Source organism: Mustelus asterias, unplaced genomic scaffold, assembly GCF_964213995.1.
Source record: "Mustelus asterias unplaced genomic scaffold, sMusAst1.hap1.1 HAP1_SCAFFOLD_36, whole genome shotgun sequence".
NCBI lineage: Eukaryota > Metazoa > Chordata > Chondrichthyes > Carcharhiniformes > Triakidae > Mustelus > Mustelus asterias.
This window is the reverse complement of record NW_027590118.1, coordinates 675,184-687,807: the sequence shown is the minus strand read 5'-3', so window position 1 is coordinate 687,807 and position 12,624 is coordinate 675,184. Positions and strand designations below refer to the sequence as shown.

Sequence of the window (12,624 nt, the reverse complement as noted above, 5' to 3'; positions counted from 1 at the left end):
CCTACGGGACTGCACCCTTTCTTGCAAGAAAGAATAAATTGACTTAGAAGAACACTCATCCGTGTCTTTGATCTCGAACGGGGTTAAGGGGGAGAGAAGTGGACTCGTGTCCCCAGAGGTGTCTCCTGAGGGGGTTGCTGCCGGTGGAAACCTAACGGTGACAACTAAGCCGGTCGAGCGTCCACCCCTTCAGGACTGGGTCAGTTGCTCGGGTGTAATCCATACAAACTGACTGGCCTCAGACTGGGAGCCGTGCCTACTTCCGACAATTTGGGGGCTCGTCCGGGATCTTGAATTATAACGGGGACCTTTCGCAGGAGGACCGACTCGGTGTAATAAGACACGTCCGGTGTATATTTACACCTACAAGACGCCGCTTCGTTCCTCAGGTAGGGAGGTCTGAAACCACTCAATTGAGATAATTCTGAACCCCTCGACGGAGGTCACACGGATGAGTGTGGGAGGAGGACTGTGACAGGGATTGGGAGAAAGAACGGGGTACACACATAGACGAAAGTCAGACAACTCCGTGCACGGATCAAGGTAAGAAATTTTGCTCTGACTCTGCTTCGGGCAGACGAGAGTTATTGTCTTCCTTGTTGACTTCATGGTTATGACAGTTTGATCTGAGGGTGTGGGTGAGTCATACTCAAGACGACTCCTGGAGACTAACCATGGGAAACAGATCGTCCCGGGGATGGGACGGGGCCCTCAAGGGGAAGAACAAGCATAAGGGAATACCCACTGATAGTCCATTAGGGTTGCAACTACAAAATTGGGATGAGGAGACGAGACGAGGACAAGAAATTTGGAGAGAAAAGTTATGATTAAATATTGTTGTTTTGTATGGACAACAGAGCCAATCCGAGCACCATCTGTATTCTGGCCGGAATACGGGTCGGACGAGGATTGGATCTGCCAACTCTTAAATCTCTATGTGAATAGTAAACCATCATCCAGCCCCGAGGCAGCTTGCTGGGTGGGGGCGGCACTCGGGTCACCCCTTCAGTCCCACTACTTCGATTTAATAAACTGCAAGTTGAATCTCAAGTCTGATCTCCGAGTGGTGACTTTTCCCACAACAAATGACGTAGTCGGTTGGGTCTGTATTACTGGTACGTCCGATTGGTGGCCACGATCGGAAGCCGGAATAGAGATCATCGAATCTGTAGGAGTCAGACTGAGTCAACGGTGTAGTTTTCTGGGGTAAAATTTGGGGAATTTGTGATATAGTTGAGACGTTAAAAAAAAACCCAGAAGCGGCAGTAATAAAAATTAAAGCGCACCAAAGGGAACCAGAGAGGGACAACCCCGACGGGTTAAAATACAAAGGGAAACAAGCCGCAGACAAGGCTGCGAAATTAGCGCTAGAACAAGAAGCAATTGGCGAGTGGCCAATAGCAGTTATGAGTCAAACAGCAGAATAAAAGCGACTGTTTATGATGTTAAGTCTGAATAAATGTTGGAAGCTTCCATGTGTATCTGTGTGTTTAACAACGTGATTGTGCGAATGTTTTGTTGGTGTTCGCTTTAATGTTTTAATGTTGAGCAAGGAGTTAAACCTTGGAAGGACCATGTGTTCTTTCCTTGTCTTGAAGTTAAAATAAGAGTATATTTAAGATTTGTCGAGGACGCCCCGGACAAGATCCAGTGGAACCCGGAAGGGGAAGTGTTGATCGAAACCCTTAAGCAAAAGCTAGCGACCGCCCCGGTCCTGAGTCTGCCGAATTTCAACAAAGCATTCAGGTTATTTGTTAACGTGAAGCAGGGCACTGCGCTCGGGGTCCTGACCCAAGACTGGGGTGGGGATAGGAAGCCGGTGGCTTTCTTGTCAAAAGTCCTAGATCCGGTATCTCGGGGCTGGCCGGAATGTGTCCAAGCGGTCGCTGCCACAGCCAAATTGGTAGAAGACAGTAGGAAGTTAACGTTCGGGGCGCCTTTAACCGTCACAACACCTCACCAGGTAAGAACAATCCTGAGTCAGAAAGCCGGAAGATGGCTGACGGACTCAAGGATCCTGAAGTACGAGGCTGTATTGTTAGATCGTGACGACCTCAGGATAGAGATTGGCTCCTGTCAGAACCCAGCAGAATTCCTATGGAAAGGGGAGAATAGGGGCAAACTTGAGCACCGTTGTTCAGACATAATAGAGTTCCAGAGTAAGGTGAGGGAAGACCTAAGGGACAGACCCCTTCATGTGGGGAGGAGATGTTACATTGACGGGTCTTCCCGAGTGATAGACGGAAAACGATATAATGGATATGCCATTATTAGCGAGGAAGGTTGGAAGCTGGAGGAAAAAGGGAGACTGCCTAACGCCTGGTCTGCCCAGACATGTGAACTGTATGCTCTGCATCGGGCCCTGAGGAATCTGGAAGGGCAAGTAGGAACGGTGTACACGGACTCCAAATATGCATTTGGCATCGTGCATACCTTCGGAAAGATTTGGAAGGAGAGGGGAATGATAAATAGTAGGGGAAAGGAGTTGGTCCATGAGGAGTTAGTGGTAAAAATACTGGAGGATCTGTTAAAGCCACGAGAAATCGCAGTGGTCCATGTGAAAGGTCACCAGAAGGGTACGGGAACAGAGATCAGGGGAAACCAGTTAGCAGATGAACAGGCGAGATTGGCGGGGATGGAAGAGGAGGTGGCTGAATGTCTGGTATGGGTGCCCCATGTCCCAGAGATAAATGAGGCGCCGGTATTCACTGAAACAGATGAGACTGAATTCAAAGAATTGGGGGGGCAGAAAGGGGGGGACGGAAAATGGACCTTGCCTGATGGGAGACAATTGTTGAATCGTCCCCTAGCCAGAGGAATACTAAGTCACCTCCACCAAGGGGGGCATTGGGGGGTCCAAGCCCTGTGCGATACGTTTCTACGCCGATACGCACACCCCGGAATCTACACGGTGGCCAAACAGGTTACGAGGGATTGCCTGATCTGTAGGAGGGTTAATAAGAGGGGTCTGAGACAGAACACGACCACGGGAGGGAGAAGCCCCGCCTATAGACCCTTTGAATACATGCAGGTAGACTATACCGAACTCCCTCCCCTCGGCCGATTAAAGTATCTCCTCGTAATAGTGAACCATCTGACAGGATGGGTAGAAGCGTTCCCAACTGCCACAGCTACAGCGGCTCAAGTTAGTAAAGTCCTCCTAGAACAAGTTATCCCGCGATTTGGGCTCCCCAGGGCCATTGACTCTGACCAAGGTAGCCACTTCACTTCGACCACCCTCCAGAACATAATAAAAGCGGTTGGGGTAGACTGGGATTTTCACACCCCCTGGCACCCCCAGTCCTCAGGCAAGGTTGAGCGGATGAATCAGACCCTTAAGAAACAACTCACGAAACTGACCACTGAAACCGGGTTGCCTTGGACTAAGTGTCTTCCCTTGGCTCTCCTACAAATACGAACGCAACCGCGACGTGATTTAGGAGTCTCCCCGTATGAAATGATGTTCGGTCTCCCCTTCAATGGACCAAGGGGGGCGTTCCCTGACTTTGAGTCCAGAGATGTGTTTGTACGCAAATATGTTGAGGCCTTGGAATCTGCTCTGTCTCGTTGACATCAACAGGGACTCCTGGCACAGACACCGCCTCTTGAATTCGCGATTCACTCTATCAAACCGGGACAGTGGGTCCTAATTAAGAATTGGAGGCAACGAACGTTGGAACCGGTTTGGGACGGCCCCTTCTTGGTACTGTTGACCACCGAGACTGCTATTCAAACCGCTGAAAGGGGCTGGACTCATTACACCAGGGTCAAGGGACCACTACCAGCTCCGGAGGAGGGGGCGCCGACGCTGGCCGATCAAGCCTCAGCGGAGAATACTGCGGAAGACTGAACAGACAATATTCTGAAATGGACTATAATTACAGCATTGAAATGCTACTAACATTACTAACGACATGGTCAATGTCTTTGGGGAGGGACTTTGGGACTGTGAGGGTTGCGCGGCGGGTGTATCAGGAAGCGGTTGATAGGTGGTACGCGGAAGAGGCGGCTCATGCAGGCCAGATATATTCTCTCACCATAAATGAAGCGTCCCAGGTGCAGGTAATAGAAATTGACCTTTGCCAGATGGTGCCATGCGGAACTGTAAGGGGAACTCAATCAGACTACAATAAACCTCGCAAGACAAAAAGGGTATCAGGGAGAGGAGATGGAATTGATTTTCATGGGAAAGGGGCTAGGTGAAGAAAAATCTCTCGGGGTGCGGGGACGGGTAGCGTTAGTCCCGCGGGCCATCCTCCCGAGGGATTGCGGGCTAAACCGGTGTAATCCACTATACCTGACCGTGAAGCAGACTGAATGGATGGCAAACGGGGGTAGGCACATGAGTCTAAACAATGAAGTACTCGGGGTAAGGGTCAGGGAGGAAAGACTGTGCTGCATCAGGATCACGGTTCAGAAAGCGACAGCTGGCAATTCACCAGTTCTACGCACGGCGACCCCTGCCCCGGGAAGCTCTGAGGGGATCAGGGTGATACAAGTAAAAGATCTCAGGGAAACCATTGAAATAGAAACGGGGTTTGGGGAAACGAATGCCTGGATGGAATGGGTCAAGTATACGGTCCAAAGCCTCGAGAAGGGCAATTGTTATGCATGCACGGGCAGTTGGCCGACTCCACAGGTGGTTCCCTTCCCGGTGGGATGGGATAAAGAGCCAAAACAGATGGAATGCCTGGTAAAATTATACCAGCACCGGGCGGCCTGGGATGACCCCACCTGCCAGTCCCTGGGCCTGACGTTTCCCCCTGTAAGATCTAACAGGGAATCGCAGCCCCCGGTGTTTTCTGGGGTATTAGGAACACATCACACCTGTGTCTCCCGGACTGGGGAGAAACTGGATAGGCAGGTGGGCACTTTTGACAGGTGTGGTACGATCAAGGAAGTTAACGACGCCAACGAGGAAGGGAATTATTCCCAGATCCAGGTACCCCGAGCTGACCTCTGGTGGTACTGTGGAGGGGGGATTCTGCGGCCAACGTTACCCCGAAGATGGAAAGGAACCTGTGCGATAGTCCAATTGGTTGTCCCATTCACCCTGGCATTCGAACACCCAGAACCCCGGGGAGACCGGCGAGCAGAGAGGAGTCTATCTACCTCTTTTGACGACCAGGTCTATCTGGACAACATAGGGGTCCCTAGGGGGGTTCCCGATGAGTATAAAGCTAGGAACCAGATAACGGCGGGGTTTGAGTCTCTGTTCTGGTGGGTGACCATAAATAAAAACGTGGATTGGATCAACTACATCTACTATAACCAGCAGCGATTTATTAATTACACCCGGGATGCAGTGAAGGGAATAGCGGAACAACTGGATGCCACCAGTAGGATGGCTTGGGAGAATAGATTAGCATTGGACATGATCTTAGCAGAGAAAGGAGGGGTCTGCGTCATGATAGGGACACAGTGTTGTACCTTTATTCCAAATGACACCGCTCCTGATGGGTCGATAACCAGAGCGCTAGAAGGACTAACGACCCTGGCTGATGAATTGGCAGAAAACTCGGGAGTGGACACAGACCTTACCGGGTGGCTGGAAAGGTGGTTCGGGAAATGGAAAGGGGTTGTGGTATCCGCCCTCATCTCCTTTATAGTAGTAGCGGGGGTACTGGTCGCCTTAGGATGCTGTGTTATCCCTTGTATCCGGGGCCTGACCCAAAGACTTATTGAAACCGCTTTGACTAAACGTGATACCCTGGATGGACGACTAGTAGGCCTACACTTGACGTCAGAGGAAGGACAGGGTCTCCTAGACGCCAAGGCCGGCAATGGCACCTGGGACGAACAGGCAGGCATAATGCTAGAGGGATTAGAAAATACACTAGGTATCAAAAATTACAGTGCGTAAGGAAAGACAGGGGGGATTGTAAGGGGAGGATGATGTAATTTTTGAAAGTAATGAGCCGACAGGCTCAGAGCAGGGAAAATGGGAAGTGAAATATGCTGTATAGACGCTTTGCAGGAGCAGGTGCTTGGCCACCAGTATGTAATCGGTTGCTTGCGGTCAGAGTACCAGTAGTTACAAGAAGAATTACGAAAGAAACGGTTACTGCCACTAAAAAAAGAAAAATAGAAGCTGGAGGGCGGGACCGTTCACGATAAGCAAGCGCGGGAACCAATGAATAACGAAAAGGATGATGAACTCGCGGATGCATATAAAGTATGATCATGTATTGTAAGTGTGTGTGTTCCTACGGGACTGCACCCTTTCTTGCAAGAAAGAATAAATTGACTTAGAAGAACACTCATCCGTGTCTTTGATCTCGAACGGGGTTAAGGGGGAGAGAAGTGGACTCGTGTCCCCAGAGGTGTCTCCTGAGGGGGTTGCTGCCGGTGGAAACCTAACGGTGACAACTAAGCCGGTCGAGCGTCCACCCCTTCAGGACTGGGTCAGTTGCTCGGGTGTAATCCATACAAACTGGCTGGCCTCAGACTGGGAGCCGTGCCTACTTCCGACACCCAAAGCTCTTCCCTGCCCAGATATGTTCTCCCCCACGGCCATCAGGGCCCTGCGCAGCCTCTTCATCCTGTTCGGCTTCCCTAGCTATATCTATAGTGAGCAGGGATCCTCCTTCATGACTGATGAACTGCGACGGTACCTGCTCTCAAAAGGTATAGCCTCGATTAGGACTACTAGCTATAACCCCCGGGGAAATGGACGGGTTGAGAGAGAGAACGCAACTGTCTGGAAGGCCGTTTTAACATCGCTACGGTCTAAAGGCCTTCCAGCCACCCGCTGTCAAGAGGTCCTACCAGAGGCACTACCCTCAATTAGGTCCCTCCTGTACACGGCAACCAATGCCACCCCCCACGAACGGATGTTCGTGTTCCCGAAGAAGTCTTCCTCGGGGACTTCACTACCGTCGTGGCTGGCATACCCCGACCCTGTCCTGCTTCGGAAGCATTTCAGGACCCGTAATTCTGACCCCCTGGTCGAAAGGGTTCAACTCCTCCATGCCAACCCCCAGTACACCTATGTGGCGTAGTCCGATGGGCGGGAGGACACGGTATCTATCCAAGACTTAGCACCCGCAGGTGACTCAGGGACCACTATGGCCCGTAACCCCTCACCTCCAATCCCCAACTTTGTCCATACCACATCAGAACCACGATTCACTCCTCTCACCCCCGTATACAGCTCGCTTGAGCCCCAGAAGTCGCCACCACGCACTCGACAATTGGAAGAGACTACTGATGACAACAACGTCCTTGCGCTTGGAACAACAACACGGCTACCTGAACCTACATCGGAACCGGCACTACGGCGGTCGCAGCGGCAGAGCAAGCCTCCAGATAGACTGAACCTGTAAATCTTGTTCATTCTGCCTCGCCCCCGATGGACTCTTTTTAATCAGGGGGTGAATGTTGTGAACCACTGTTAGCTGTTGGCTGTTGTGATTAACCACTGTTAGTTAGTATGTGTTATTATCTCTAAATGTGGCTCATACCTGCCGGCTCCGCCCAAGACTCCTCCCCCTAGTCCGGGTATAAAGGCGATGGCTCCTCCCCCTAGCCTTTCGTGCGGACCAGATCTCCGAAAGGGATGGCTCCAAGTTCGTGTTCATAAAAGCCTATTTGTTCTTGCATCCAAACTCGTCTTTGCTTGATTGATGGTGCATCAAACTCAAAAGACTGAACGCACATATATCACAACGTGAAAAGCCAGCATTCTTTTAGATGAAACATACAGTCACCATCGACTTTTCCTCAACTGCAGTAATGACTGAAGTGGCCAACATCGGACCAGTGGGAAGAGAGCTGAGAGCCTCCAGTGTAAAGTGCAGCAAGACATTGCAGAGTCCGGTGAATGATGAGATTTTTATTTCAGCATCAAAGGCAAAAAAGATAATATATTGACCAAATTCAGTTGTTCCAGATGAGACTCGACGATTTCCAGGCAGCTGGACAGAGATATTGGTACAGGATGGATCCGTGGGAGCACTGACTGACAGACGAGTACATGGAAATCTTTCGGCACCAACTCATTATCTGTGATTAACAACGCAGGTTTGTGGCATCATGGAAATATTCAAAGTTACTTCTGATAAGCAAGAATGATGCAAATTGAAAATGTAGTTAAAACATGCAGCTGTGTTTATTGCTTCTGAGTGTCTTGCACAGGAACAGGTTATATTTTTAAACTAACAGATAATTGTCATTCCGAGTCAGAAATTAACTCTCAGGTATGATTTTAAGTCAAGGCATCATTTCTACTCCTCAGATCTGCCCTGCTTCAGATTTTCTTTCAAACTCCGCATGCACAGTTCAGAGCTCCGATCGGTCCAGCAGCGCTAAGCCCCGCCCACTACACGGATTGGACTGTCGCCGGCAAAACGCGGATGGGCGCGCTGGAAAGAGGATGCCGGGCTCGCATCTGTATTATGCCCAGATCCGGCCCTTAGACTCCAAATGGTAAAATCAGGCCCTTATTCTCTCTATGTATGCAAATAAAATGCAAATGGATTGGAGCACATAGAAAAATCACTCTCTTTCAAATAACCTACATTATATCGTAGCAGAGAAAGGAACTTGAGTTTTGTTGTGGAGCATTTTAAAGCAAAACTCACACAGGGTCTTTCACGGACTTCTTTTGTTTTCACCAGTGGGGAGACAATCTCCAGGAGCAGAAAAGCAGACGTAACCAAAAATACACAATTTCAAGACAGTTTACGTGCTATTCTAGCTGCATTACAATCGCAGTGTGGTATACAACAGAGCTGACACTTTGAGAAGGACTAGAAACTAGGATTGTCAGTTCAGAATGCTCATTAAACTCGCGACCTTGACTTTATAAGCACAAAGCATTTTATGGTCGACATGGCAGTCTGTGTTGATGACATTTCTTGTGTCAAAATTGATGCTGGATTGACCGTCTTGTTTCATAGGCCACAAAGTCTATGGATCCTGATAATATCAAGCAATACAATTGAACGACTGAGAGATAGGATTAACTGTCACAGAGAAAGGCACGGACTAGTCAGAGTTGAACACAGTAAGACCAGGTTAACAACACCAGGTTAAAGTCCAACAGGTCTATTTTTTGGCAAATACCATTCGCTTTCGGAGCGCTGCTCCTTCGTTAACCTGGTGTTGTTAAAACTCTTACTGTGTTCACCCCAGTCCAACGCCGGCATCTCCACATCGAGTCAGAATTGGTCAGCATGGATTTGTTAAAGGGAGGTCTTGCCTCACAAACATGATTGACTTATTTGAGGAAGTAACAAGAAAGATTTGTGAAGGTAGTGCAGTTGATGGTGTGCACATGGATTTTAGCAAGGTGTTTGACAAATTCCCTGTTGTGGAGTAATTTAAAGGTGGCCAATTTATGTCTTAACTTACACAATTCAAAACTCGCAAGGCAAATATTTCTTTGCAAAGATGTAACAAATTTATTTTACAAGTAAAACATAAAACAAACAAGCATCCAGTCAACCAGAGACTCTCAGAAGATTAAATGTCTCTGGGAAACGAACGACAGCACATTTCCGAAAGAACTGACGTCCATAGTCAAATACAGATCAATTGTAGTTTCTTCTAATCAATACTTCCGCCTTTCATTCGCTTAAAAATAATGTTATTTCGTATTCATGCATTAATTTAAATTCATGTCAAGTACCCCAGCCAACCATGTGATACGTAATAGCATGGTATACTATTTGTCCAATAAGTCCGGACATTAACTTCTTTTTGGCACTATCTAGTTTCCTGTTGCTTGGTAACGGCATACTCTACCATAAGGACAAAGCAAACGTTACCATTGGCGAACTGCCAAGCTGAATAGACATGTGATCCTGCATCCAAGGGGCATATCTATTCCTTGTGCCTGGAAAGTGAATATGTTGCATGATATCTTCCCTCATAGGAATTCCGCTCGATATGAATGCCGCTGGCTATCAGGTTCCCAGACCAGTCTTAAAATAATGAAGATTACCAGCATGCCTTTTGGTAAATTTGCTTGGGTAAAGTGAACAATATGTTTAAATTTCATTTAAAATAAAAGTATATATGTTTTCAAATCATAACTACTTATTTTGATTCCTTTACTGCATTCACATATGTATAAGCATTTTGTGTTAGCTGGTCTTAAGAATCATTTAAATCCTTGCCACCTCCTGCCCTCTGAAAGAAAGTATTCTGCCTATACATCTTATTAGCTTGTGAGGAATCCCATTCTTCAGTCCCACATGGTCGATTGGTCAAGAAAGAAAAAGCCCATGGGATACAAGGTAATCCGGCAAATTGGATGAAAAGTTGGTTTGTTCACAGGAAACAAAGTATAATGATCGATGAATGCCCTTCCGAGGGAGAGTTGCTTCAAGTAGTGTTCCGCAGGGTTCGGTGCTGGGATCCTGGCTGTTTCTGTTATATATTAATGATTTGGACGTGGTCGTGGGGGGCATGATTGGAAAATTTGCAGAAGACAAAATGATTGGCCGAGTACTGGATGGTTTAGAGGATAGTCCTAATCTATAAAATGATATTAAATGAAAGCAAATATCTGCAAATGCTGGAATCTGAAATCAAAAGAGAAAATGCTGGGAAAATTCAACAGGTATGACAGCATCTGAAAGGAGAGAAAAGAGCTGACCTATCGAATCCAGACGACTCTTTGTTAAAGCTGAACGTGGCAGAAAGTAGAATATATTTATGCTGTGGGGTGAGGGATTGAAAGATGAATCATCGCCACAAAAGCAAAGGGAAAGGCTGCTAAAGGCAGTCCATAGAGAGAGTGGAAGGTGTGAGAGGCCCAATGGCAGAGACGCTGAAATCAGAGGGGAAGCTGTGGCAGATTTAGATGTGGTGCGGGGGACGGGGGGGGGGGATGGGGGGGTGGGGGAGGGGGGGGGGGGTAGAAAAGGTACTGTTCCTTCAGTTTGTCTTGGGCTTCACTGGAACATTGCAGAGACCAAGGAGAAAGATGTGGACATGGGAGCAGAATCATGTGTTAAAATGGCGTGCAACGGGAGCCGACTGTCCTGTCTGGAGACAATACACATCTCTTTAAACTGTGCTTAATGCTCCCTTCACTCACATTGTCAGTATCTTGAAGACCTGGTTGGCTGTAGAGATTTGCATTCCAACCAGTATTCTGTAACTTGATTTTATGTCCCTGTGCCCTGTTTGAGAGCAGATGTCCACTCCATCTGACGAAGGAGCAGCACTCAGAAAGCTAATGGTATTTGCCACCAAATGAACCTGTTGGACTTTAACCTGGTGTTGGAAAAACTGTTACTGTGCAACGGGAAGGCCAGGGTCCTGATTGTGCACAGAACGAAGGTGCTCAGCAAAGCGATCACCCAGTCTACTTTTGGTCCCTCCGATACAGAGGAGACATCTTCATCTGTCACAGCTTACCCTCTGATCTCAGCTTCTCTACCGCTTGGCCTCTCACATCTTCTATTCTCTCAGTGGAGTGCATCCTTTCCCCTTGTTATTGTGGCTATTACTAATCTATCATTCCCTCACACCACAGTATCAATATCTCCCACTTTCTCTGCCTTTTAGCTTTGACAAAGGGTCATTTAGACTCGAAACGTCAGCTTTTTACCCTCCTTTCAGATGCTGCCAGAACTGCTGAGATTTCCCTGCAAAATGATCTGGATGAGTTGGTTGAGTGGGTTGTAAAGTGGGAATTTGATTTTCACACAGAGAAGTATGAGCTAATGCATTTCAGGAGGGTAAACAGTTGTTGGGAATACACAATAAATGGGGATATACTAAGTGACGTAGATGAAGTGAAAAATGTTGGTTGACAAGTGCACAATTCAAGTAGAGGATGTTGTAAAAACGGCATATGGAATTCTCTCCTTCATTGGCAGAACTCTAGATTTAATGTTGGAATTGTTTAACACACTGCTGAGGCTACAACAGGAGTATTGTGCGCAGTTCTGGCCATGATATTACAGGAAGGATGGCATTGCGCTGGTTTGAGTGCAGAGGAGGTTTAGAAGAATGCTGCCAGGGCTAGAAAAGTATAGCCAAAAGTAGAGATCGTATAGGGGGAACTAATTTTCCATGGAACGAAGAAGGACTGATGTGCGACTTGTTAGAAGTGTGCAAAATGTATGAGTGGAAGAGCAAGAGTGGACAGGATAAAATCGTTTCCCTTGGTGAAGAAGTCGAGAGCCAGGTGTCAGCGATTCATGATAAGTGGCAATAGTTGTATAGGGGACATATGGAATAACCTTTTACACAGCTGCTCATGGTTGTCTGGAATGCGCTGCCCAAGTTGGTCGCGGTGGAAGAGACCCTATACTCTTTTAAAAAGTATCTGGATCTGCCTATTAAGTGCATGGCTATGAGTCGGGTGCAGGAAGGTGGAATGAGGAAGGCCGCATGGGTGGCCCCGACGGGCATGGGCAGGTTGGGCCGAATAGCCTCCTTCTGGCTGTAACTTTTCTATGTTTATCTGCACTTTCAACGTCAGTTCTTTTCTCTCCTTGCAAATGCTGCCATACCGGTTGCATTTTCCCAGCATTTACTCTACTGGTTTCAGATTCCAGCATCTGCAGTAATTTGCTTTTATTTAATATCATTTTATAGATTAGGACTATCCCCTAAACCATCCACTACTCGGCCAATCATTTTTGTTTTCTGTAAATGTTCCAA

General features: G+C 47.7%; 1 protein-coding gene across 1 annotated transcript; it reads left to right on the top strand.

Moving 5' to 3' along the window:
- The first annotated feature begins 4,342 nt into the window (after nucleotides 1-4,342).
- LOC144482682 (uncharacterized) lies at nucleotides 4,343-7,317 on the top strand. The gene is made up of 2 exons (XM_078201528.1): nucleotides 4,343-5,840; nucleotides 7,154-7,317. Exons 1-2 carry the CDS (start codon nucleotides 4,343-4,345, stop codon nucleotides 7,315-7,317), a joined length of 1,662 nt encoding a protein of 553 aa, XP_078057654.1.
- Nucleotides 7,318-12,624: the final 5,307 nt, after the last annotated feature.